General features: G+C 47.2%; 1 protein-coding gene across 1 annotated transcript in view; it reads left to right on the top strand.

Moving 5' to 3' along the window:
• Positions 1-21,237, top strand: part of MRPL9 (mitochondrial ribosomal protein L9) — a 36,255-nt gene extending 15,018 nt beyond the window's left edge. Inside the window, exons 6-7 of the mRNA XM_078668383.1 lie at positions 11,837-11,920; positions 20,625-21,237. Of these exons, the coding sequence (XP_078524509.1) occupies positions 11,837-11,920; positions 20,625-20,783 (243 nt within the window). The 3' untranslated portion in view covers positions 20,784-21,237. The remainder of the gene's footprint in view (positions 1-11,836; positions 11,921-20,624) is intronic.
• Positions 21,238-27,869: the final 6,632 nt, after the last annotated feature.

Raw genomic sequence — 27,869 nt, 5'->3', positions numbered from 1 at the left:
GTGGGGGGTGATACGTCCTCGTCGCCCCGCACCTCGTGGAGGAGTTGCGCCACAAAGTCCATCATGTCCTCCCCTTCTTCTCCGAGCGGCACGCCACGGATGCGGAGGTTGTTCCGCCTGCCCCGGTTCTCCAAATCCTCCTGCTTGATTTGGAGTTCAATGTTCTGTTGCTCCAGGGCCGTTAGACGCTGCCATAGTTGTTCCTGGTCCTCGGTGCGCGTGTCCGCTGTCCTCTCCAGGCTGTCCACACGGTCCCCCAAGTCTGTGACGTCTTTCCGAAGTTCCGTGACACACGAGTGGACCTCCGACCGCAGGGACCCGATCTCCGTCTTAAGGTCGGTCATGAAGGCGGCCATGAACGCCTGTGTGACCGGGGGGGAATCCGCAATCTCCGCAGGTGGGCCACCACTGGCCGCCGGCGCTCCCGCTTTGCCCCACATGGCCGTCACCGGGTTTCCCTTGGAGGCCGGTGCAGAGTCCGCCCTGTTGGTCCTGTTCGTGCGCGTCATCCTTTGCGTGGGCTACAGGGCGTCTTCCAAGCCGCGTCAGGGGCCTCGTCCGCCGCAGGCTGCTCGGGCGAAAGCGCAAAGCGCAAAGGGAGGCGGCAGAAGGCACCCGCGCACAGACTCGCACTCAGGGGCCCCGGCCTCGCAACAGCACACCCCACGTGGCACAGCAGACAGTCCAGGGAGCCCTAGGCCACAGCTTCTCCGCCCCCTATGCACGTCCAGCCAGGTATAGCAGCAGGTCTAGCAGCAGGTCCCCTCGTGTTCCTCCAGCGGGGGCTCCTAGTCCTCCAGAGGGGGCCAGCACCAGGAAGGGACACACACAGTTGCCCCAGGCCCGCTTTCACCTCCTAGGGAAGAACCGCCGCGAAAGCGCGCTGATCCGGCGCCTCCCTGAAGGCAGGCGACGTCCGCTCTCCAAAGTGCCCCGGGGGCACCCCCAGCCGTAGTCCGCCGTACTGGTCGTCCCCTCCGCTTCCCGCCTCGGCTCTGCAGGGCCGGGCTCTCCAGGCAGTCCGCTGGAGGCTAGCAAAGTCTCCGACCCACCCTGGGGCCTGAGTCCAGATTCCGCCGCTTCACCGCCCCACTCTTTGCAGCGCGGGGGATGGTTGCCTCAGAACCGCAAGCCGCTCCGGGGCCCCCTCTCCGTCACCCCTCCTTACCGCCGCGGCACAGGTGAGATCGCCGCTGAGAGGCAGTGCGGGAAGGGCGGGGGTCGCTCCGGGTAGGGATCGCCGGCAGCCTCAGGGCCTCCAAAGCACCGCTGCGGGTCGCCTCCTCCGCGGACCCAAGATGGCGGACGGACCCGGTGAACTTCCTCTCAGGGAGTCGGCCGCCCGTTCCCGCCGGCGCACAGGCGGATCGCAGAGGTTTCCTGCGGCCAGATGCGGTGCCCAGCTGGTCAGGGGTACCAGGGAGGAGGGTGGTGAATCCGGACCCCCGAAATCCGCCTTAATAGCTGATGATAGGCCCAACGGCAGCGGGAGCTCCGCAGGCACACGTCCGCTCACATCGCCGCCAAGCCACGCCCCCCAGCATGTGGATTTTAAATGGCCATCACAGCCATCAGTGTTCCTAGCACACTGGTGGATGGGAAACCTTTTTTAGGTCTCGCACTGCGAACCGTCGCTGCGAGACTCTATTGCAATCATTTCTGCTTTCAAGGAGCCACAGGAGACAAGTGATGTGCACGCGCAACCTTGCGGACTTGGATCAGGTCGCGTGCGCTTCCTGTCTCCCATGGCTCCTTGAAAGCAGACACACACACACACACACACACACACCGCCGCCGCACACACACACACACACACCTAGAGAAGCCGCCGCCACGCCGCGCACACGCACTCACACCCACATAGAGAACCCCCCGCCGCCACGCATACACACACGCACACACACACACACACACATATAAAGAACCCCCAGCCCCCCCTCCGCCACACACACACGCCCAGCTGCCGGCCACGGCACTCGTCGCTTACCACCACCTCCTCGATGCGCCGGAAGGACACCGTGTTTAGGCTCCAGTCCAGCAGCAGCAGCCGGGGGTCAAAGAGCAGCGTGTCATCCGGCATCATGGCAGGAGGGAGCGGCTACGTGTCCAGCCCCGGTTGCCGATACCAGGCCGGCAGGAGCGTGAGCCTCTAACGTAGCACGGTGGGTACGGGCTTCTGGCGCGCGCAGCATTATCTATGGAGGAGGCGGCGGCTTCCGACACGCTCCTTGGGATTGGGTCGTGCATGTGAGCTTGTAACGTAAACCGCTCACGACGCGACCCAATCCCAAGGCGCGCGTCTGAATCTTCCTCTGCCATGCTTGTTTAACAGTGTAGATTTATGAGTCCGTTGACACCGTATAGCTCTTTGCATTAAAGGGGTTTTTCTCTCATGTCATACCATTGGCTGTTTGATTTCGCATACCGCCTTCAATGGAGTGCTCGCATTGTAACTGCAATGAATGATGTACTATTTGACCATTATAAAAGTACTCTGTATAAAGTCTGTATCTCATTGATGCATTGTATACAGAAACCTTTTTTTTACTTTTGTTTTTTTCACTGCAGTAGTTTAAAAAATATGTTTTAGCCAGGACTCAAATTGCAGGCCTCAGTTATTGGCTTTGTCAATGTGTGTGTGTGTGTATTTTGTTTGCACAAGAGAGGATAAACATTGAGGACTAGCAACCATTGTGCTACACATATTTCCCCATGTTAGCATCCTGGCACTTTTCGCTCTACAGTACCACCTGCACTTTAACAGTCATAATTCTTACAGTGAAACTGTTGTTCTTCAAATCACTGCAGAAATAAAATGTCCCATACCCACACCCTTGAAGATTTGCAAACTATTTCTCCTGATGTGTTGTATTAAAGCTGTTGAGCTTGTGGGCGGCTGTTAATAAACGTTAGTTAGTCATAGCGAATTCATTAGAAGCTAGGCTGAGATACCCAAACGTATAACATAGTATTTTAAATAGCTGTCGGGTGTGGTTGGGATTCAGATCTGGTTAACAAAAGGTGAAAGGGCCATTACATAGCTAATGTGTGTTGAGCCACCTCAGTAATTCATTCACGTGTTGTGAGGCAGTGCTTTTTATCTTGGCAATGGGATGTAAAGTGGTCAGGACTGGATAGAGCATGCCTAAGATGTGTGGAGCATAAAGATACAATTTGGGGACCAGACTTTTGTCCTGTGGGTGATGTGCATTTGAAAGCACAGACGTGCCTACCCTTATGTCTACTGATCGTCCTTGGATCAGGGATGTCCATCCGCAGTCTACAATGGCCAAGAGTCATGTCAAGCTTACAAGATAGCCACTGACTATGCAAATGAGGGATACCCACCACAGCTGCAGGAGGGCTGAATCAATTGCACTCTTTCAGGATAACCAGCGACTTTGTAAGTACATTCCATTTAGATTCATTGTATGTAAGTGTACTTTCTGTGGATATTCTGAAAATCTAGACTGCTCCCATCCTTTGTGGGATTCCCATGTCCTAGATAAAATTGTGCTGTCGGCCAGGGGCCACCATCGCCTGCCAAACAGCTTGTCTGAGTCTGCGGAGTTGCAGTGCACATGATATACACCCGCCTGTGCACTGTTCGAGCTTGGACCCTCCAAGAGCGACTTCCCATGTTCTCTCCTGCTGAGGAGCAAACTGGTGCCAATAACAATAAACATTAATATGATCTTTGCACATAAAAAACGAGTTTTTGACAGCCACTCCTGGGCCTTCACTCTTGACTGCCATTATCTCATGCCTTATATTTGAGGTTGTATTGAGCTGCTATTCCTCTGCGTCATATGCTTTTCCGCCTATTGAAAAATGTGTGTGCAATTGGAGCTGCTGCTCAGCAAAACATTTGTATGGCACCCTTGCACTGTGAGAACAGCGTTTTGGCAAATGCCCCTTTTCTCCACTTGGTAGACGAAGCCACAGTTTAACAAAATATTTGTGTAGGATCCCTGCATTATAACAAGCATTTGCGAAAGTTGGAGCCATTGGCATTGTAAATGACAATGCCTATTTTTCTGTTTTCAAAACCAACAGATAAATAAAAGGCATTGTCATTTACAATGCCAATAGCTCAAACTCTTGCAAATGCGAGACCTATTGCATTGCAAATGCTTGTTTTCCTTGTTAGTATTAGGGACCAGGTTACCCTTGCTGCACAGGAGAACAGGTCCAAAGCAACAGGCAGCAAGATGTGGGATTCACTCTTTAAAAAATGTTTTGGGGTAGGGGAGAGTGGGCAGAGTAGTCTGTATCATTTGTGCCGCAGATGCAGTGGGACGGGGGCCCAGGGGTGTGAGGCATCAACTAAACTCAAATTAGTATTGTTTTACTATTTTTTCTTGCTTACATTGGGACCCGATGCACCATTGTTGTGCCAGTGTTGCTTTGGGCCTTAGACCAGTGGCCCAAGAGAAGGGAAAATTGATTCAGGGGAGATTCATTAGCTTAGGCTCAGAGAGACCCCACAGAGCGGGGAAAGGGGCAAGATGGAGGCCCGTTTCCAATAAGGGGCAGAGAAGACCACCACTTCGCAAGACAGTCAATCTCATTACTGAATCGGGTGCAATGGCACTCGGGCCTATGAGTGAGAGGCCCCCTGCATAACAATTATGACGGCCTTCCTTTATAAAGGAGGATTGGAGGCTCACTTTCCTTCCGAGCATTAGAGGTGAGGGCACCCTTGCTGCAAAGTGGTGGACAACATGCCAGAGCTCATCTTATTCTGAAAGTGACAGAGAATCTGTTCCAAGATTGGAGTGATGGCCATGCATGGCTTGGAAGGGGAGAAAGAGGCAGAGGACACAGTCTGCTACTCAGGGCTGCAGCTATCATTAGCGGAACAGGTGCAGTTGTATTGGGTCTCAGGAGTGTGAGCTGCTCACAACACCCCAATTATCAGGAGTCGTGGTATTACTTGATATATTTGCTCTTTTTTAAGGGTCATATTTAGTGTGGATTATCAGTTACAGAAAAAGTGCTCCTGAAATACTAATCCCACCCCGTATACCCCGGCTTGAATCTTTCCACTCCCCCAACTACTGCCTTAAAGTTTTGGAGGAGGGCCTGACTTGAAAACATTTTGCGCAGGGGGGCTCACAGCAAAAAGTTTGAATACCTCTGATCTAGTGCATGTGTTCACTTGGGTGTCAAAGCCTTTGATGTAACCGATGACTTACCAAATGACATAAAATGGATATATATATATATATATGTTTGTTTTTCAATGGCTCTTGGCAAAGGAAGGCACACACAGCAGGTGGAAATTTTCCCTAGTTTAATGCTCTTCAGAAGTACACAAACACCGTAATTTCTTCTGTTTCGCCGACACGTTTCGATGCTGTTCGCATCTTCCTCCTGGGCAATGGTGACAGACAAACGGCATAGTGAGTTATTCCCAAACCACTTTCCGCTTAAGTAGTAACTGGAAGTGGGTGTGTCCGCTTAGCAGCCTCCGACCACAACCAAGTGATTTATGGGACTTGTAGTTATAAATTCATTTCTCATAGTGAGTTCCGTTTTATCATCATAATTATAACAGTCTCGTAGTGGTAAGTAACTCCACCACAATGTTTCAAGCACATCAGTGTGCTCCGATGTATTTGTGTACCTTCCGCAGTGATATATAATATTATATTTTGATGTCCAACATACACAAGTCTGTTCCTGTCCTCTTAAACCATACCAGTCGGGGCGCTTTGCTCAATATTGAGATTGAGACGCAGTCCCTCGTCCCTGTTACAGTATCCGCTTCTGTTTCTTCAGTGCTGACCTCTGTCAGCAAACAGCTGCTCCATAGAGCTTATTGACATTTCAAAGAAGAATCAAAAATTAGCTAGCATTCGCGCCAAGAATTTTCAATTCTATTAAGGACACGGAGGCGAGGATTATGCTTCTCTTTCTTATATTTGCTACTCACAGCAGCCAATGAAAAACGTTTTGTATGCAAATAAAACTACATTTCCCATGATGCTTGTACATACATCACATCCTGTATAGCCCCATAAGAGCTGCTGTACCCTGTGTCTCCTCCTCTTTCTTTGCTCGAACATATACAGTCCACACATTAATAAATCCAGTCCATTCCACGGAATATGAGTCTCAATAAACATCCTTCAACATGGAGAACCATCGTCAAACTGGAAAGATTACGTCTTCTAAGCCAGAAGAACACCTGCTCCTTCTTCTTTACTCGAAGCTGAAAGGAATGAGACAGGAAAAACCCGTAACTTCTGCTGATACAGAATATCAAGTACATGCGGGTGGGTAATTATTACCAATACTGTAATAAACCGGGTGGGATAATCCTCGCCTCCGTGTCCTTAATAGAATTGAAAATTCTTGGCGCGAATGCTAGCTAATTTTTGATTCTATTACAGGACCGGAGGCTTCGGATTATGCTAGTTTAACGCTTATTAACACAACTACAGTCTTAAATCTCCCACCGGTACATAATACACTGTTTAAAAGAGTCTGAGAAACTCCATCAGAAGAATTAAAACTTGCACAACAATGGGAATTATCAAAACAAGAATGATAAGTATTGTACTTGAGCAAACTGCGTCTCACAATTGGTTCTAACACCCATTCCGGCCAAAGGCCCTCAACCATCGGCTGTAATAGCCTCGTACTCACATATAAAATGTCAATAATCATCAACAAGCATATGAACATATACGCGAAAACCTCAGATAGTAAATCCGAGAATCATCGTTGTAAGCCATGAGGCATGTGAAGAAACACCCATAAAGTGCATTATCTCGAATTCGTGTGACAAGGCACTGACCACATGCAGTTCAGACCTCGCTGACAGAGCAACTTCCTACAGTATATACTATACCTGTAAAACGCGGGCTTGCCTCGCCATAGGAACACCCGAAGGTGGAATGCTTCGTAACACAGCCTGACAATATTTAATGTCCAGTTGACATACTATTATATGTCTGGTAATAAAAAGGAAATCACGAGAATTAGTCCGGTTTGGAATATTTACGCCACCAAAAAGAATTCGAAAGAAAAACCCGACGCAAGTTCAGCAATCTGCCCTGAACCGAGACGGAGCCGCAGAAAAACGGCCAAAATGGACGCTATAAGATGAACGTTACTGAAGTCCCCGTACATTATTTGGTAAATAATTCACAAGAAGAGAAATCAGTCCACACAAATCCGCCAAATGGCGTACATATCAACAAAGCGACCCTCTATCGCCGAAACGTATGTCGGGAATGGAAGGACCTAGAAATACGAAATGAACGCGTTCGAAAACCAGGAAAGTATTGTAGATACCAGAAACTTGATCGTAAATAAAGCAAAGTCGGAATACATACACCTAGGGAAAACTGTACTTACCACATTGCCATGTGTCAAACCCAGACCCGTGCTTACTAAACGGCAACGATGAATCTGCGGGCCGTAGCTCCCTGGTGAACCATAAAGGCATCTGCCTTGATCTACATGAGTGCTACTACATGAGAAAAAGGGAAAATTGTAAGGTAAGGCGGTAAACCGAGCCGGCCTCCGCCGACCCAAGGGGCATTGGAATTTCAAAATGGAGTCCGCCCTGCACGAAAGTTGGGACCCAGTCGTCGGAAATACAAGGAAACCGGATGGAACAATCCTTCACTGTCATGTAGGCTAAGGAAGTATACCGCACCAACCTAAATATGAAAGTGTCGGCAGAATGGCCTGAGTCCTGGAACTAGTCCACTAAGAAGATGACACATATGCCCATATCCGCTGATCGTTCTCGCAGTCGAGATATTGTGCATGCTGAACAGTAAGCCTCCAGAGGCGTGCACGATAAAGAGCCCGAATAACTGAAGGATCGGAAAAAAAATGTTTGAATGACGGTGCCCAACACACCGCTACCGTGGCACTCACATGAAGGGAAACTCTTGCACTGATACCATCGGAAAGTCATCCTCGCATTAAAGATTGGGTCGTACAATCACTGAGTCGCGTAGGATTGAGATAAACCTGGAAACCTAAACTAAGAGCCACAAATGTATGAAGGTTATAACCGGGCTATTCCAGCACATCAATCCGATGTCTGGAATGTGAGGCCAAGGCCTGTTAAGATAGACCTATCCATACATATATGTATCCAATTAACTTGAAAGATAAAATAACTCGGTACTCAGATGAGTACTAGAGAGCTGAGAGCTTGGGATAACCTATACCTCGCATCAACCATTAGAACCGCCACCGGAACAACTGCCATTGTAGGGAAGGAGGAGAGCACCAGAAGCTGCGGAAAAACGATGGAAAAAGAACCGACCAACTAGTATGAATGTGACCACAAGCAAAAAACGTCTACCCTGTATACACTCAACGATAATAAATCCGTCCCATAGGGGCCTGTCGCAAAGGGCCTACCTGAATCTGGCGTCCTGGTGTCCAATCTTATGAAAGGCTTTGCGCCTCTCGGACGATCTGGCGCAAATGGCGTCATACCGACGCCTATCGCCGATCGTGGCTGACTACGACATTGATTTGCAGCCTGTCAAATCTGGGAATCCCTTTCTGAGACGACTAGAAAAAAGAAACCTGGCGACGCCGTCAGGCAATTCCTCAGCTATACCCAAAAAGGGGGGTCGCAACGCCCTAGGCTAAATCCCGTCACACGCGCGCGGCTGCCTTACGTGTTGGCGAAAAGGAAATACAAAATAAAAATAATAAATAAAATAATAAAGATAATAAGTACGTAGACAAAAACAAAATCATGCTCAAGGATTTGTGGTAGCAGAATGAAAATGGGCGTCAATCAAGCCCTGTCACCCTGAGTTAGGTAACGTCATACTCGAGGCCCTGTTGACCACACAAGAACGGGAAGAACTTGGGTATCAACATAATTAGGTCAGGAGGCTCTTGCGCTCCTATCGGTTAGTTGTCATCCTCCAATAAATATATATATATATATATATATATATATATATATATATATATATATACATCCCATCATCACCCTCAAGGGATATCCGTATTCAATATATATAGTAGTGCAAAGCACAGCTCAATGGAGGAGTAGAGGGGGAGCCAACCCTGTGCACACTAATAACAGAGAAATGAGTAATGTAGCGGCTCCTCAGCAAAGCTGTAGTCACAATACCAGCCCAAAGGGCGTCGGAGTCATTGTAAAATACAAGGAGCGTGTGCGCACTCCGAGGGCCAGCCTATTGTTAAAACCTGGCGGCTACCAGGAAATCTGCTCAGGTAAAGCAGGAGGCACTGAGACCTCGAAACAAAACAAACTGGGGACGCGTGCGACGTGCGTAGGCCAAATCGCCCAAATGTAGCCCAATTTGGGATACGCACACCGGAGCGTTATGACTCCATAACCGCACTCGGCTACTAGGGAAAGCCTTTGGCGGGGAAGCGCGAGACCGCGCAGTGATCAGCAAAACCCTATGGAAGTAACCGGAGTAATGTTAATTCAGAAAACCTCAATCACCGAAATCCATGATTTCAACACCTACATTTTTGAGTAATAATGTACACCTTAACCACTGTCTCACAGTGATTCTCTTTTAATGCTGCCAGCAACAGCACGACATCTCCGCCCCCGTGGGAGCGACCTTATTCTGGGCCAGAGTGGCATAATCAAATAGCGTTATCACGCACACACAAGCCAGTGCAGCATTAATATTGAGAATAAATAAATAAATTAAAATTCCGAAGCCTAAATTTTATGAATTCAAATTTAAATATAAAGTGGAATTAAACATCAAATTTGTAAGTCCTAAAAACACAATCAGGGTAACCAGGGTTTCGAACCCTGAGCCTTCAGGATAGGAGTCCAAGACCTTGCCCCTAGGCCACATTGACTCAATTACGGTATTAACGCTTATAAACATGAGGGGAGCCTGTGGCCTATAAACCTGCATACTCAAATAGCGTTATCACGCACACACAAGCCAGTGCAGCATTAATATTGAGAATAAATAAATAAATAAAGATTCCGAAGCCTAAATTTTATGAATTCAAATTAAAAATAAAGTGGAATCAAACTACAAATTTGTAACTTCCAAAAACACAACCAGGGTTCGAACCCTGAGCCTTCAGGATAGGAGTCCAAGACCTTGCCCCTAGGCCACATTGACTCAATGACGTTATTAAGCACATAAACATGAGGGGAGCCTGTGGCATATAAACCTGTACATCTAAGCTGCCGAGGACAGCGCGGTACTTTGAGACCGGCAAGAAGTGAAAGTAAGCCTGGTCAGGTCTGCGGGGAGCCACTGCTGCTAAACTGCTTCTATCAGGGGCCTTTTGAGCGATTAATCATTACCATGACCTTTGGTGTAAGAGAGGATCAGTCGTGTTAATTTATTCACTGCTCCCAGCGGGAGCGCGAACCTGAAAAAGAAGATTACTCGGTAAACAGCGCGATGAACGCGCAGCCGTAAATAAGAATGGAGGGGGGGCAGGGGGGTGGGGGAAGTCACAACCCACAGTGCGATATGCGCATACAAGTGCCAAACAGCAAATTAAAAACGTAGCACGATCTACGTGCAACCATAAGCACAACAATGACAATCTCAATAATTAACAATCAACGTGCAATAGAAGACAAATACATCATCATCATATTATAGATCTTGAGCACTTAACTTCCTGCGTGAGCAGCAAAGAAAGAGGAGGAGACACAGGGTACAGCAGCTCTTATGGGGCTATACAGGATGTGATGTATGTACAAGCATCATGGGAAATGTAGTTTTATTTGCATACAAAACGTTTTTCATTGGCTGCTGTGAGTAGCAAATATAAGAAAGAGAAGCATAATCCGAAGCCTCCGGTCCTGTAATAGAATCAAAACACTCGTCTCCATCCAAAAGTGCCCCATTTCTCTCTGTGGAATGCTTATTAAAAACCAAGCTCACATTCTAATTAAAAACAAACTTGAAATTCTAAATAACTATTGTTGGCTATGGATTACAGTAAAGTGGAACGCATCGCCCGCTGAGATGCCATGTTAAAAAACCACCCAGCTTCTTATCCATACGTGATCTGCATATGTTTCCTGTTCTCTATCTAGCAGTTACCTAAGCTTGCATAAGAAATGAACAGCACTTGCAGAGCAGAGCTAGTGTGCTGCTATTTGATGAGTTTCTTCTGATCCTACCCAGTTGTCTCCAATTCATGCTTATTATGCATTAAATTTAAAAAAAATGCTATATCAAACCATTCAATCTAAATTGGAAAATACATTCTTGCATAAACTGCTATAGCGTTGAGAACTGGATCTTACAGCGGAGGCTCTCTCTCATTTTCTTCTTTTGGAAGCCAAGAACGCATGTGTCTCTTGGAAACTTATTTCCTTACCTGAGCACTGCTGCTTTGGCATCTTCTGGTCTCTTTGGTTATCCGGGTGGCATTTAAATGTAAAACTGTGTTTTATTCATCTTCCCCCTACGGCTTGTTTGGTTACATTGGAAGGATGGTCGTTTTTGCTTTCTCAATAAAAATAATTAAACCATAGACTGCTATGTTACTTTGAATTTCTGGAGGACAGGAATTATAAACCCATAATATTTTTCTGCCATGGTTTTCAATTTCATAGAACGCCTCACCTAAGAAAGACAGTTCACCTTTGTACATGATTAAGAAGCGTAGTGTCGGCTGGGTCCATGTTTCTCCTGGTCCTTGTTCCTCCCTTTTTAAGCTTTGGATTCTGACTGTCTGCCAAGGCTCGTTGGGTGGCATAAGGCGCATGTGGTTTTATCTGAAGTAATCCAGAATGTTGGTTGGAAGAAGCTCACAGGCTTTATTTGTTATGTCTTTGTGGTATCTGGTATTCAATGCTCTCCCTTTGTTGTAGCTTGGAGTCGTTGTGCCTCCGCATGCACTGACCCTGCCAGAGGAGCCAATAACAAGATGGGGCGAGTACTGGTGTGAAGTAACGGTGAGTATTAATGCTGCTGCTTGCTAACCCTATGAGCTAGACAGATGAGGGATAGGGTGCAGCGATTTCTGATCTACGAGCAAACACAGTGGAACCAGGTGTTTTATGCCCTCTCTCTTTCCTGATCCATGCAGGCCAATAGACTGGGTGACGCTCAAACTGTTGTGCTGTACCAATATTTGTCAGTTTATATGTTCTTGCCCCATTGGCCAGTTGTCCGGTTATGATGGAACTGGTATGGTCGAGTGTGCTTTCTCTGGAATGCTAGTGAATAGCTATCCTGATGATGCTGGAGCTTGTATGATTTGGAAAAATTGCCTATGGGTTCCAGTCTGGTTATAGTTCGTATGAGGTTGGTTAACGTGTGATGCTATCTTGCAAGTCTGGTGGAATGCTGGAGCTGGCTTTAACTTAGATTGTTTTTCTGCAGCCTTGATTCCTCATCCAGCATGATCAATATGATGGCAGTAGTGTTGAGGCTGCTGTGAAGTTGCAGTCTGTGTTCTGCATGGTTTATTGTGTGCTGTTTTCTTTCTTGCACCTTGTAAATAAAGTTTCCTTACCTCCCTGCCATGGTGTTGCAGTGGCTCCCTCTGGTGCAGGGGTGCCGTGGAGCTCACTTCGGCTCGAGGATGCAGCGGCATCCTCGGCCAGTGCCATCTTGTTCCTCTACGCGTGTCAAATCTTGATAGTGCACAGGATTATGAGACGAGTCTCTGCATTTCTGCGTAAGTGAACGGCGCACGCAGGGGAGATATAACAGTAGACACCCTGAATGAAGTTATTTATACTACAAAACACACAGGATTGCAGCTGATTAAGGTTTCGTAAACTGCTTATAAAAATGTTTTTGTTTTTTAATCTCAATCCAAGCTGACCGAATTCTTTCAATGATGATGTGTCCTATTTTTCCACTTTAAATAGAGTTGCATTAAGAAGCCCAGTCGCGGGGTATGGCTGGGATGTGCATAGAGCTCCGGTGCAGCAGGCCAGTGGAGACACTGCTCCTGTGTCGATTTGGAGCTGGAGGGGCTTGGGAGCTAGTAGTGGAGACTGGGACATCCACTGACCCGCGCTGGAGTTACAGAGGCTGGGAGGGACAGGTTCGCAAGCCGAGAGTAAAGAGGCAAGGTTACCGATCATGGCCAAAATGGCAGCAGATGGCGCAATCTCGTGTTATTCTGGGCAAACAGGAGGCCACAGCAGTGAACTTGGGGGTAGAATTTGAGCCCTGAGGAATCTGTGGGTGCATTGGGGACCCCAGACAAACCGAGTGGGGGCCTCCCCCAAGTGGCACTGTTAAAGAATCGGGGGTCCCCTGGACTTGGCGTCCGGCCTCCTAGGGGCAGGAGTTGTCGCCATTAAGTGCACTCAGGGGGCTGGGGCAGTGAGTTATGGCCCCAATGAGACCGTGGACATATAACGGGGGCGCCTCAGGGGTGATCAGAGAAAGTGGGCCACCATCCTCCCCCCTCCCCACAGATTGGGACCCTTGGTGGTTTTTGGCTGAAGCTTCCAAGGCCTATTTTGTAGAAAAACAGGGATCAGTGGGTTCCGAGGTAGTCCTATAGGAGATGCATAAGGCAGTGATCCAGGGTCAATTAATCTTGCATGTGTTGGGAAAGAAGCAAGATAGAGACAAGGAGACCAAGGACCTCGAGGCAAGATTGGTCCAGAAAGAGGCGGCCCTGGCTGTAATCCTAGTCCCAATTTGGCGATCACAATTTAGCTGCTGAGGGAGGACTGTAGACCGCTGCAGCTGTGAGAGCATGGGCCTGATTTCGGGCGCAGCATATGAGGGTGTATGAATTTGGTGATAAAGCAGGGAAACTCCCGGCATGGCTGGCTAAGCAGATAAAGGGCAGAGATAGATCCACAGACTCCGGGGGTAGGGAGGATACTGTACTGTGGTAAAGACTCCGGATAGTATAGCGAATGCACTAGCGGCCCATCTTGGAGAGGTCAGTAGGCCGTGTCGCTGGGAGAGGGGTTGCTTTAGTTTGTCTGGGGCCCCTTAAGTTTGTCCGGGGCCTACTGATGCTGGTTCTGGGGTACGAGGAAAGGGACACTCTGGAAACTGAGATCAAAGATTAAGATTGCAGAGAGTTTTGCCCATATGATGGAGAGAAGGGCTCCGGGGCCCAACGGTTTGTCCCTGTGTTCTTTGTATGTCTTCGGACGCAGGTGTTGCCTCATTTGGGGGGGGGGGGGAAGTCCTTTCGGTGAGGGCGCTACCGGAGGATGCGGCGAACTCTAATTGTGCCCTTCTACGAAGGGAATAAGCCACGGGTGGCTGCTCTTCCTGCAGTCCTATCTCTTTGCTCAATGTGGAGGTAAAGGTGTTGGCATGGGTACTGGCAGCAAGTATGATAAATGTGGTGGAGTCTTTGGTGTCCGGACCATACAGGCTTTATGCCCCATCAAGCGACCTGCCACAATCTCAGATGAATGTTTGGGTGCTTGTCCCTCAGGTTGCAGATTCGGGAACCAGCAGTTTTCCTATTGTTGGACACCGAAAAGGTGTTTGACTCGGTGGGATGGCCGTACTTGTGGATTTTCTTGGGGAAGATGGGGTTTGGCCGCTTCTTTATGGAGTGGGTCCACCTGCTACACAGTCGCTGGGGTGTGGGTGAATGGTGTGCTGTTAAAGGAGTTTGAAATTGGGTGCGGCACCAGACAAGGGTGGCCGCTCTCTCCATTACTTTTCATAGTGGCATTTGAACCACTTGTGAATTGGTGCGTAGAGATGCTCATATGTAGGCGATAATGTGGGACGCGGGGTGAGAAGATGCAAGATCTCTATATGGTGATGATTTCCTTCTATGTTTCGACAGTGGCCTGTTTTTGCCTCAAGACTAACTGATCTAACCAGAAAGTCACTGGACCAATTTTTCAATCCTGAATGAATCAATTATTTTAATCAAATATTTTAACCACGCATTTTGAAAAGGTTCACAAAATTAAGAACATTGCTTACTTCACTCAACACTAACTCACACCCACAAGTTTGACATATCCTTCAATCATTCAGCCATTCATACAAACCATAGAAAACATAGAGTAAATTTACATCAGTTATTACAACACATTATTTACAAACATAATTTCAGAACAACAGCATTGGGAAAGCTTTTTTCAATTTTGGGATGTTTTTTTGTTTTCTCAACTGTACTCCTACCGCTGTGTGCAACAGGGTCTACGCGTTTCGAAATCCCTTTGTTGAAGGGAAATCTCATCAGGACCACGTAGCTCCACAAGGTGCTCAGATTCTTTAGGTGATTCAGAAAGGGGGTGGTGATGGACAGAGCATCTGAATTAAGCAGAACACTCCTACCCAGTCAAAAGATCAGGGCTTGATCCATCACCGTTTTTTAGCTCACTGCACCATCCCAGTTCAGAACCTGGCTACATGCAAATTAGTCTATCCCTGGCCCAGTGCATCATGGGAACAGGGCAGACCAAACTACCAAGCCAATTCTTTACTGGAGACGTCTCCCGTATGGAACAAGGAGGCAGACGCCGTTAGCGCTTGTAGGATCTCATTTAGTGAGCTTCGCGGGCTTTCTACACCCCCGCCCCCCCCCCATATCAATTGTTGGAGGATCAAACACGCCATTTTAAAAACTTTATTCATGAGACACATTTCTGGTTGAAAGCGGCGAATAGCCGGCACCTAAAGAATCTGAGCACCTTGTGGAGCTACGTGGTCCTGATGAGATTTCCCTTCAACAAAGGGATTTCGAAATGCGTAGACCCTGTTGCACACAGCGTTAGGAGTACAGTTAAGAAAACAAAAAAAATCCCAAAATTGAAAAAAGCTTTCCCAATGCTGTTGTTCTGAAATGATGTTGGTAAATAATGTGTTGTAATAACTGATGGAAATTTACTCTATGTTTTCTATGGTTTGTATGAATGGCTGAATGATTGAAGGATATGTCAAACTTGTGGGTGTGAGTTAGTGTTGAGTGAAGTAAGCAATGTTCTTAATTTTGTGAACCTTTTCAAAATGTTTTGTTAAAATATTTGATTAAAATAATTGATTCATTCAGGATTGAAAAATTGGTCCAGTGACTCTGTTTAGATCAGTTAGTCTTGAGGCAAAAACAGGCCACTTTCGAAATAAGTTGGCAATATTGGTGCTCGTTTTTGGTTTTTCTAGTAAGTGAGGCTTGTCCTTATTGCCGGTGAGCCCAGACCTAGTTTTGGTTATGGTTCCTTCTATGTTTGGCAGACCTGGGCCTAGTCTCCCATGAGTATTGGAGATCCTAAATATTTTCCGGATCTACTCTGGGCTCCACAATAACTGGAGCAAATTTTTTGCTTTCCTTCTGTCCGACTGGACTTCTTCCCCAAGGTCCCTCCCGGTGCGCTGAGAGCCCCGAGGTTTCAGATACCTGGACATCTACATGTCTTGTGCCGATCTGTTTCTCTGGGAAAATCTAGGGAATTCTAGGCATTCTGGAGGCGTACAAGAGAGATAGGGGTCATTAGTGTTCCTTGCTGTTGTCACTGATGGGAAAAGCTGCGCTCTGCAAAATGATAGCCCTGCCTACATTTTGATATGCCCTCCAAAACACATCCTATGCGATGCCGGAAGTTTTCTTCAGACAGGTGGACAAAGCTACGAGAGTCTTGCCGTAAAACAGGAGAGTCCCTCTGACGACGTTAACTAGGAAGACATGGGACAGGGGTATTGCCCTGGCCAGCCTTCAATTTGACTACTGGAGATCACACTTGGTAGTGGCGAATTACTGGATTTTCTCATACCAGCGCGCCCCCCCTCCTTGTTGGCAGATAGATGGGCGTTGGGAATGTTGGGCCATCTTCGGTATTTGTATGGCCGAGAGAGACTGCACTTGCTGCCAGCACCAACCGCCCTAGTGGTCGACATATGGCAGAAGGCAGTGCAGCTCTTGGGCTGGGGATGGAAGGCTCACTTTGGCGACGCCTCTGTCGGAAACTGAGCTGCTGAGTGCGCTCTGAGTAATTGAGGGTTGTTGGTGTTGGGATATGCTGGCGATTTCGGTGGTGGAAGACGCCTGGAGAGACAGGGGGCTGATCCCCTTCCCGAAGTTGCAGGCAGAGTATGAAGTGTAGAGGGCGCAATATCTCTGGTACGTGCAGATGCAGTATATTCTGGGGCAGCACAAGGCTCTTTTTTTTTTTTTTATGTGTTTATTGAATATAACATTGGCAATCATGACAGTAATCACATAATCACGTTACATTCGAACAGGAACAGTTGGGCAATCAAAGAGTCTACATCACATCATTTACATTTGAACATTAAGAACTTAGTCAGTGCATCAATCCTCAAGACAGCAGTTACATCATATGTATTACGTCTAGCTAGGCATCTCCCCAACTACACCGCATCTCTACACCTCTCCATCGTCGTCATCATCTGAGCTATCTAGATCTTCCTCTCGCAGCACCCCACATAATTCCCCTATGAAAGTGTTCCAAGGTGCCCAAATTTTATTCCATTTACGCAGACTTCCCCTGGTTTCATATACTGTGCGCCCCGTTATCATGATTAAGTCCATATTTCTACACCACAACTCTAACGTGGGGGGGGTCAGCCGCGCCCCATCTCTGCGCTACGTCTCTCTTTGCAACCATGAGGCCGAGTGCACCCCAGGTTTGACCGTATCGAGTGAGGTCAGTGGGGTCCCATACATTCAGAAGACATTTTCGTGGCTCGGGTAGAAGGGAAATCTCTAGCGTCTGTGAAATAGTGCGCAGGACCTGTCGCCAGTATTCTACTATAATAGGACAGTCCCATAGGGTATGGAAAAGTGTGCCTTCCTCCCCGCACCCCCTGAGGCAGAATGGGTGCGTCGCGCGGTTTATCTTGTGTAAGGTGGTTCGAGTGTAGTACACCCGATGTATTATTTCGAGTTGCACAAGCCGGAACTTTGCTGAGATGCCCACCTCCCTAGGGGATTTCAGGGCCGCCAACCACTCCGTGTCATCCATGTCTCCCACATCTGCCACCCACTGGTCCCGGAGTTTAAGTGTGGGGTCGGGCATATTGTTAAGGAGCTTCCGATATGTGAGGGACGTTGCGCGCTGCTGCATGAAATCTGTGAGTAGACGGTCTTCCAGTGGCGAGACCTCTGGGACGTCAGTACCTGCTGGGATTGCCGTTAGTAAAGCATGCCTAATTTGCACATTTCTATATGTTTCAGTCTGACCTAAAGCATATTGTTGTTGGAGTTGTGCGAAAGTGACCACCGTCCCCTTATCCCACATGTCCCCTACCGTGGAAATTCCAATATTATCCCATTGCGTAAAGTCTTTGCTATTCCTTAACTGTCCTAATGCCCTGGTGTCCCAGAGCGGGGTGAGTTTAGTGATGGTTCCTTTCCATCCTAGTTTCGCCTGTGCCTTATACCATAACGCGACCGTCTGTTTTGTGGGTCCTATTAGTTTTGCGGCCTCCACAAGGCTCTTTTTGCAGACCTACCGGAGAAGTCGCCCTGGGATTTATTTATTTATTCAACTTGTTAAGCGCAACTGTCACCTTGCAGGTATCCTGGCGCTGAGCGGCTGAAAGTAGGGTGAGTCGAGCCGGGGGTACTGTCTAGATCTTAGGGAAACAGCCAGGTTTTAACACATCTTCTAAACGGGAGAAGTTCTCTGATTTGTCTAATTTCCCAGGGAAGTTTGTTCCACAATCTGTCTGCTGCCACTCCAAAGCATCTACCTCCTGACCTGACTTTCTTAAAGCTTGGCACCTTCACCAGTCTGGCCGAGGATTCTGGGTGCTTGTTTTTCTGTTACATGTGGATGTGATCTCCCAGATCTCCACCACGCTGCTGGCCCATAGCCTGCCCCAGCTAGATGCCTTAGAGACAGGTGGGAGCGGGACCTGGAAGGATGGAGGATGATGCGTGGGGAGAAGCGCGCCACTACCCGAGAGGTGGCGATGCGGACAAGCTTCCGCCTGGCACAGTTGAAATTGCTACATAAAGTATATTACACTAGAGAGAGGGGCTATACAAAATGGGACAAGGAGAGTCTGCCTTCGGTCGGAGGGGCTTCGGTCAGAGGGGGTACTCTACTGCATACAGTTTGGGAGTGCCTGCCGGTGAGGAGATTTTGCGAGAGAGTTGGACAGCGCCTGTCTGGGGTGACGGAGCTACAGATGTATCTCATGCTGCAATTGATAACCCGGGGCTTCTAGGGGGAGTAGATGTGGGATAGATATACGTTGCTCTTCTTTAATGTGGCATGAAGGGATGTTGTGTGGAAACACCGACACTGCAGGAGAAGGAGGAGAACCTACATTGGTGGCCGAAGAGTTGGTGTACAAAGCCTGAGGATGTCCTTGAACGTTTGAGGAAAAAATGAGGGTGGTGTGGCACACCTGGGGTGTAATGAAAGTTCAAATGGGTAATCTCCGAAAGGAAATTGACACGTTTCTGGGTGCCTCAGGAATGGTCCCTTCTGGCTAGTGAGGGACTTATGTGTAATACTAATGTCGAGTGGGTGTGGGGATTGAAAGTTTGAGAACATCTGGCACCCCTGGAAGACAGTGGAGGATGGCCACCAAAGATAGTAGAAGCAGGGTTAGGTGAGCAAAGGGAAGCATGGAGGCCCCCCTGCGATCATGGGGTAGATAAGGCGATAAGATTTGCCGGAGTCAGAGTGGGGATTGGGATGTTCGACTCCATCGTGGTGCCTCACAGGTATGTTGGACTAAGCCTTTAGAGGTGGGTTCCTGGTGACATTGAATGCCTGAACGGTTGCGGCTGACTGCCTGTCCTGGTTTTGTTTGGGGCAGGGGGGATGTTTATTCAAGTTGGGGCATTGGGCCTGCAGTAGGTTGCTTCCAATATGTAGTGTACCGTGGGTTCACGGGGTAATGACGCTGCCCTGTGATGATGTCTGTTGAAGCTGCCATCAAAGGTGTTACTAATTAATGTTGGGCGATACGTGGGAAGGGGCTGTCATTTCAAAAGATCCTGTATTAAGATGTCGGCTGTAGAATATGCACGCCACAAGGTCGATGTCACTGCTTTTACTGTAATGTGTCGATGTTTAACTCTGTGGAAAATCCAAAAAGCTCTTGGAAAATAAAAAGTAGTCTAGTCGCAGTTCTCGAATCCTTGCTTGATCACTGGACCTGGTAGATTCTCTGTTTCTCCAGTTCCTTGCCATTTGCTGTCCTTCACCTCTGCTGGTTGGCCTGACCTGCTAGTAGGTTTTTGTTTCTGGCTGAATTATTTTCAGTAGCAGTGCTAGGTGCCCTGTTCAAATCTGGTATCTAGTACTGCCTCTGAAGATAAACGGCCATTTCTGCAAAATAAGATTATGCAAGCGCCACTCAGAAGACCAGCACCTGACACGCACTTTCTTAATGCAAAAATGTGCACGGTGTCCCATTTCTCAGGAAATTCTGCTGTTCCTCGAAGATGGAGGGTACTAAAAAAAATGTGTAGTGTAAAGTCTGGAGTGTCCCTCGTTGGAGTAATCTTCTCATTCTCTAGTGGATTTATTTGGTGCCCTGCTTATTGGAGAATCACTTGGTTTCCCCATTATCTTTACACTTTGTACGTTGTTTAGAGTGGCTGCTTTAGTCTCTGTGGAATTACACCCCCCTTTGCTCTTGTGGGCACCATCTTGCAGGGATTCCTGGGTACTGATTTAAGAGTAGCCTAATCTCTCCTTTAACTGCTGTTTCTGCATGTGCTTTCAGGTGAACGGAATCGACACGGTCCGGATGCCAATGCACGTAGTGAACTTCGAGAAGCCAAAGACGAAGCGTTACAAACATTGGCTAAAGACGCAGGCTGCTGCGACTCAGTCAACTTCCAAGGCGGCGGAAGAAACCACAGACCCTTCCAATGCTTCCTAGCCTCTAGTAGAGGCCACTTCTTCGATGATGGACTCTTCGGTCCAAGAGATCATGTGGACGTCAGATATGCTTTACGTCCAAAACCAAATGTCCCAAAGTTGATTATGTTCTAAAATCAACTGTATGTTCAATCCGTTCACCATAGCAAGCTCCTTGAGATATGCAGATTGCTGCTAAGGACATGGGAGGCAGTCTACAAGCACCACTATCCAGGCAAAGACGTCTAGCCTCATAATGTGGAGTCTCCTGATTGGAGGAAGAAGACAGAATTATCCTCCATGTGGAAGAGCCAGAGGGCATCCACGGTCTGAGGGATGGCAGCGTGAGCCATCCCAGGGTCGAAGATGGGACTTCGGGATCATGGTCGATTAGAAACGCAACGTGGCTCAGTGCTTAGCCTCTTTCGACACTGGCCGCAGTTGTCGTGGATAAAATTAAACCAATCTTTAATCTGCTTGTTGTGCAGTTTCTTTTGCATAGTTTAGACTGGTGCAGTTCTGTAGGCGGGGGCACTATATTAGTATTCTTTAGTATGATCAGGTCGCTAGGCAGATTGAGAAACATTCATGTATGCGCTGGGTACTCACTTGAATGGTCAGAATTATGAAGATAATGCAAATGTTTGGTCCTGGGTGCATTTTGCACCGAGCTAGTAATCAATTGTTGCTGTTTTAGATTCCTGGGTGATGTGGCATCGAAAGAAACCGAACAATCAAAGAGGGAGCTCGCTGTCAGTCAGAACCAGTTCTCCATTGCATTATGTTAGATGCAATTCATAGTGTTTTCGAATTACTCACAAGTATAAAAGTGTTTGCCACCAATGTGGGCCAGCTAGTGCTTACATTTCTGGGCACGTTTTCTGGTCTCTTGTGTTTTTTCATCAGAACATAGCAGGTAGAATTTGGTCTGCTGCAAATGCTCCTTGTAGTTTATTGGGTAACGTTCCACTCTAAAGCCTACAGGCGCATCCCATGGCTTGCCAGCCAAGTGAGTCCCAGAGAAGCCTAAAAATCATGGGGGGAGTGAGCACACTGCTACCGGTCTGGGTGCAACCGGTGCTTGAGTTTCTGGACATCTGTCTGTCTTACGGAGGAATCTATGACGCTATTCCGCTTGCTTTTACAACGCAGGGAATCGCAACGTGGTTGTTACAATGACCGCTTTGTGATTCCGTATACCATTACTCTGCAAGTCGAAACCATGACTTGCGGAGGGGGGGTGCTGGATGTTGGAACGGCATAATTTACTACTCCAACTCCAGTCTGTGCGCACACTAGGGAAGGTGTTGGATTTTAAATCCAACACTCTCCCCACCCCCCCTCCCTCCGCAAATCGTTGTTCCGACTTGCGGAGTAATGGTATGCGGAATCACAACGCGGTTTTTGTAATGAGAAAGTGACAGGTTAATTTCGGGGGGGGGGTGCCTGAAATGCTGCTTGTAGTATGTCTGGTAAAGTACCACCTAACAGCATGTAGAGTCATCCAATGGCTCGTCATCCAAATAATACCCGTGAGAAGCCCAAACATCACCCCCCAAACCTTCCAGCAACTTTCTGCTGAAGACTGGCAAGAACCCGGAAACACATGCCTGTGCAGGTCGAAGCCTTACTTATCCTCTTGCTGCCAATCAAACACGAGTCACTGTACAGTTATTCGAGCGTCGTTGACACTCCTCATCCTGCAGGTACTGCATCCACCTAACTTCAAGTCCAAGCTGGAACATGTTTGTCGACCCCTTCTGGGATGTGGTCTAGTGTCATGCAGAGAGGCACGGCCTTGTGCTTCATGGACCCCGCACTACTATGATCCCTAACCATCTCAAACTCTTCATTGCGTACAGGTAAAGCTTCTGCTTCTGTTGGGCTTCAGAATTATTAAAAAACACGCCACTGCCTTGTGATTGAAGTCTGTAACTCACCCAGTCCAATGTTACTTATGCCATCCTGAGCTCCCAATCCAGTGTTACTTATTCCACTCAGAGCTCACAATCCAATGTTACTTATGCCACCCAGAGTACCCAATCCAATGTTACTTATGCCACCCAGAGTACCCATTCCAATGTTACTTATGCCACCCAGAGCACCCAATCCAATGTTACTTATGCCACCCAGAGCACCCAATCCAATGTTTCTTGTGCCACCCAAAGTACCCAATCCAAGGTTACTTATGCCACCCAGAGCACCCAATCCAATGTTACTTATGCCACCCAGAGCACCCAATCCAATGTTACTTATGCCACCCAGAGCACCCAATCCAATGTTACTAATGCCACCCAGAGTACCCAATCCAATGTTATTTATGCCACCCAGAGCACCCAATTCAAATGCTACCCAGAGCACCCAATCCAAATGCTACCCAGAGCTCCCAATCTAATGTTACTTATGCCACCCAGAGTGTTCTACAAAAGGCTAAAATGGACAAAGTGGTAACCACTTTCTTAACTCCCACTATGCAAACACAACATATCCTTGCTAGGATTCAGAAGCCACGTATATCACTTCTACTACTTAAAATGAAAGTCTGATAGGATAGCACTGTAATGCAAATACACTTGCACTCAAGCTCAGAACCATGGATGATCTGTTCATATCATGCACTGTACATCCTGGGCCTTCTAACCAATCTACCATTGCAACTTTTTGGCTCAGATGAAGCCTTCTGAATTTCTCATCCCATTAGTTCGCGCACAAACTACATATACTTGGCAACTTGCAATCGCAGGAAAAAATGCTCTCTAATTTCTCTTTTACTGTTGAGTCGTGATGTTGTTAGTCACCTGTAATATGAAAATGAAGTAGCTACTCAACTGTAATTAATTATTATAGTTGAGGTGTGACCTAATGCCCGCTTCCTGGGCTGGTAGCCAAGGCAAAAGGCAAGTCACTAAGCATAATTACAACTGCAGTTTTAAAGAACAAAAATGAGAACTGGTTTTCCCTTTGATGAAAGTTTCTAAAATAAGCAGTGATCAGCAGATTTAAGATATTTACTGTGACATGTTTATTTTTTGCACTCTATAGGCCAGTATAAGAAACATCAAATCTCTTTTTGTGAGTTTCTGCACGTTCTGAGCTACAGCATTTTTAATCTGACTAACATCCAACTCATTCTGATGTCTTGTTTTGCATCAGATGACAAAATGCTTTTTGGTGTATTTAATTACAATCTATACGTTCTGATTTTATTCTTCATGTCTACCACCACACTGTTACTTTCATTTGAAAGAACAAGTCATCAAAAATGTAAGCAGGTTATTGGAAGGGTGATGGTGTGACCATTTATTATGAGAACTAAAAATATCCTCTGCTGAATGTTCTGTTAAAAGGATGCCACCAGTTACCTCTGAGTTACATGACGGTATAAAAGAACTTGGCCCTGTACTTCTATGTGGTGACTTGTACTATCCTTATAACGTACAGCAGGGGATTCGATGCTTCCTGAAGGCATCCACATCAAATGTAAAATCCGAACAGGTTCAGGGCTCGAAAATTCCACTCGATCGCTCGCATAGTCGAGCTAAATTTAACAAGGTCGAGCTGTTTTTAGATCCTACTCGCCATTTCTGGCGAGTAGGAAACAAACCAACTTTTGTCCTCTGTCTGTGAAAACGGAGCAAATGTGACAACTAACAATATTTAAAGGCATTTTTATTGCTCACAAAGTTAATGAGCAATAAAGATGCCTTTAAATCTTGTTATCTTGTCACATGTGCTCCGCTTTCCGAGACAGAGATAAGTAGGTTGCAGTTAGGTCGAGGACATTTTTTAAGGTACTAGTCCTGCAGGACTAGTACCATTTTTTTTGGATTTTTCGAGCCCCGAGGTTGTATATGAGAAGGGTATGCCTTGGTTTCCAACTCTGCAAACCTCTGGACGCTTCCTCAGCATTCAATCATATTTCTACCAAATCTACTCCAAAAAAGTCTATCGTTTTGGTTTAGTATATACTTTCAGGTTACTCCAGAGCGTTAATAAAGACTTCACTAGCCTACTTTACTAAAATTGAGAAAGTTCCTGAATTGCCTCCTTGGACCGCCTGGGCTTCAGTTGCATCGCCACAATCTTAGTGACAAGAATGACAATACAATTAACACTGCCATATATGTTAATTTTAGTGAACAAAGATTCCACTGCATTAGTCAGAATACCACTGGTTTCCCTTTACGGTGGTATAAATCACACTTGGCAACCTCACCTTCTACAGCATTGGATCTTTCATAGAACTCTGGTTCCTAGCCTGAAGATAGGGAATGTGTTCAAGCATGTGAATCCAGTGCTTTAAATGGGAAAAAAATAGTTCAGGTACTCATTTAAATGGGGTGACGGGGCGGGGCGGGGCTAAGACCAAGACATGCTGATACCTATTGACTTTAATACTAGTTGCAGCACATACCGAAACACATGTCAAATGCATTTCTATAACAGGTTAATTCATTACACAATAACGACAGCCAGACGCGGTAATGTTTTAACATTTCCTTGTTATATACTATTTGCAGCTTCCATACTGTTATTTGCTGTTGCGTGGCACAACACAATATATTCTGGAGTGGGTGCGCACACACACACAAAGAAAAAAATCAAGCAGGCGTGCACACACAAAGCATTCCAAACATTTCCTTTAATATACCTCCCAACAGTGTATCGAAGCTCTCCCTTTCTCTCATTTTTTTTCCTCTCACTAAAAAGCACTGGCAAACAGACAAACATAAGCCACTCACGCCCAAGAATTAAAGGATTAAAGCCATTTTAACCTAGTCACCTCCCTTTGCTTTCTTAATTGCATTGTCACCTGGCTGCCTCGATCCTGCGTTTGCAACACAGCAGGATGGTGAACACCGGACGTTATGCAAATGAGCCCTTGCTGAATAGTTAAGCGGGGGCTCAGCTGGCCAGTCACAGCTACAGAGGGGCCTGGTGAGAGACAGGTCATCAGCACAAGCAGCCAATGCGCCTACTGTTTATGAGTACTGGTACTCTCCTCCGCAGTGGAGAAGTGCCGGCCCATTTAAAGTACTGTGTGAATCTATAAAAGATAACATTAGAGAACTTTAGTTACAGTAATTGTTCCTAGCCTGAAGATGGGGAATGTGTTTGAGCATGTGAATCTATAAAAGATACCAACATTAGAGAACTTTAGTTACAGTAATGGTTCCAAGCCTGAAAATGGGGAATGTGTTCGAGCATGTGAATCTATAAAAGATACCAACATTAGAGAACTTTAGTTACAGTCATGGTTTCTAGCCTGAAGATAGGGAATGTGTTCGAGCATGTGAATCTATAAAAGATATTAGAGAACTTTAGTTTCAGTAATGGTTCCTAGCCTGAAGAGGGGGGATGTGTTCAAGCATGTGAATCTATAAAAGATACCAACACTAGAGAACTTTAGTTACAGTAATGGTTCCAAGCCTGAAAATGGGAATGTGTTCGAGCATGTGAATCTATAAAAGATACCAACATTAGAGAACTTTAGTTCCAGTAATGGTTCTGTTAGACCTGACACCTTTTGGCGTGGTTTTTCCCCCATCTTTTTGCCTCTGACTCATGTATTTTTGATGCTGTGCTGGATTTCGTTTTTGCTGGTTTAGATGTTTTGGACACTCTGCCACTGCTGATCAGTGCCAGAGTGTAAGTGCTCCCTCTGTAAATTGTCATATTGATTGGGTATACCTGATTGGCATATTTGTATCACCATGAAGTCCCTAGTAAAGTGCACTGTGTGTGCCAGGGCTGGTGATGACAGATGCTACTAGTGGGCCTGCAGCGCAGATTGCGCCACCCACATGAGTAGCCCTAAAAAGGTGACTCAGGCCTGCCAGCGCAGGGCCTGTGTGCAGTCAGTGACTGCCATGTCCGCCTGGCCAGTGTCCCCACTGGCTGGGCCTAACCCTTCCCTGTCTGTGCACATCAGTCACCCCTATGGAAGGCTCAAGGTACCCCCCTGGGCAGGGTGCAGTGTATGGATAAGGTAGAGCATGTACTAGTGCAGGTCACATGCTCTGGTAGTGAGCGGCAGCCATTTTGTGTGCTCACTGCTGTAAGGCTATCTTGCTCCATAGAGTAACATGGGGGAGGCTGGTCCCAATGGATAACAGCCTATCTTCCCATAGGAACAAGATGGGACATAAGTGAAGGATATCCCTGAACTCAGAATTTAATAACACATCTTTTAGTGAAGGTTGTTTTTAAATTCTGTGTTTGAGAATAGTACTTTTAGAAAGTGGCTGTTCTCTTGTCTAAACCTTTCTGTGTGCCTGGGCCTGTTTGTGGATTGACTGTCTGGCCTGAGTGTGACAGGGGCTGCAGAGCCCCCAGGGGATTGTCCGAGTGAGCCTGTGGATGAAAGGCAGCATCTGCTGCCAGGGAAGTGGGAGGAGATCACACCTGATAGTGACAGGGCTGTGCCTGCCTGACCACAAAGCTGGCTCCACCCCCCTGCTGGGCGACTGTCACCTCTGTCCCTGATACTGAGAGGAAGAAGGAAGCCAGGAAACCCCCAGTGCCTCAGCCACCCCCAGAACTGGTTTAGACCGGGCTCGGGGCCCACTTTCACAAAGACTTCAAAGGACTTCAAAGACTTTTTGGGGTATAAGAGAAGGACCCCTGACTACAGGAAATCAGATTCTACAATCAAGAGGAACCTCTGCCAGAAGAAGGACTGCTGAAGGAGTTGATGGAAGATTGCCTTGCTGTGTGCTTTAAGGGCTGACCTATCCTGCTATCCAACTGAAGGAGAGGAGAAGAAAGGGACTTTGCTGTGTGCTGTGACCCTGCCTGCTTGAAACTACCAAGACTTTGCTGTGTGCTGTGTCTGCAAACTTGAATTTCCAAGGGCCTGAGAAGAGCTGGCCCCCTGTCTGCAACTCAGGGACATAAAGGTTGCCCAAAGACTACAATACTGCTGTGTCCCCCTGAAGCTGCTGAGGGCCGAGGAGATCGTGAAACTGCTGTGTGCGGTGAAAATCGGGGACTGCTCGACTAAACCCTGCTGTCTTGCCCCGGGTAGTGCGCTGGCTGCTCTCTGCTCGGATTGAGAGTGCCGCGCTGACTGCTGCGCCCCGAGATCGGCGTGTTCATCGACACGTGC

Source organism: Lissotriton helveticus, chromosome 12, assembly GCF_964261635.1.
Source record: "Lissotriton helveticus chromosome 12, aLisHel1.1, whole genome shotgun sequence".
Taxonomy (NCBI): Eukaryota; Metazoa; Chordata; class Amphibia; order Caudata; family Salamandridae; genus Lissotriton; species Lissotriton helveticus.
This window is presented reverse-complemented; position numbering and strand designations above follow the sequence as displayed.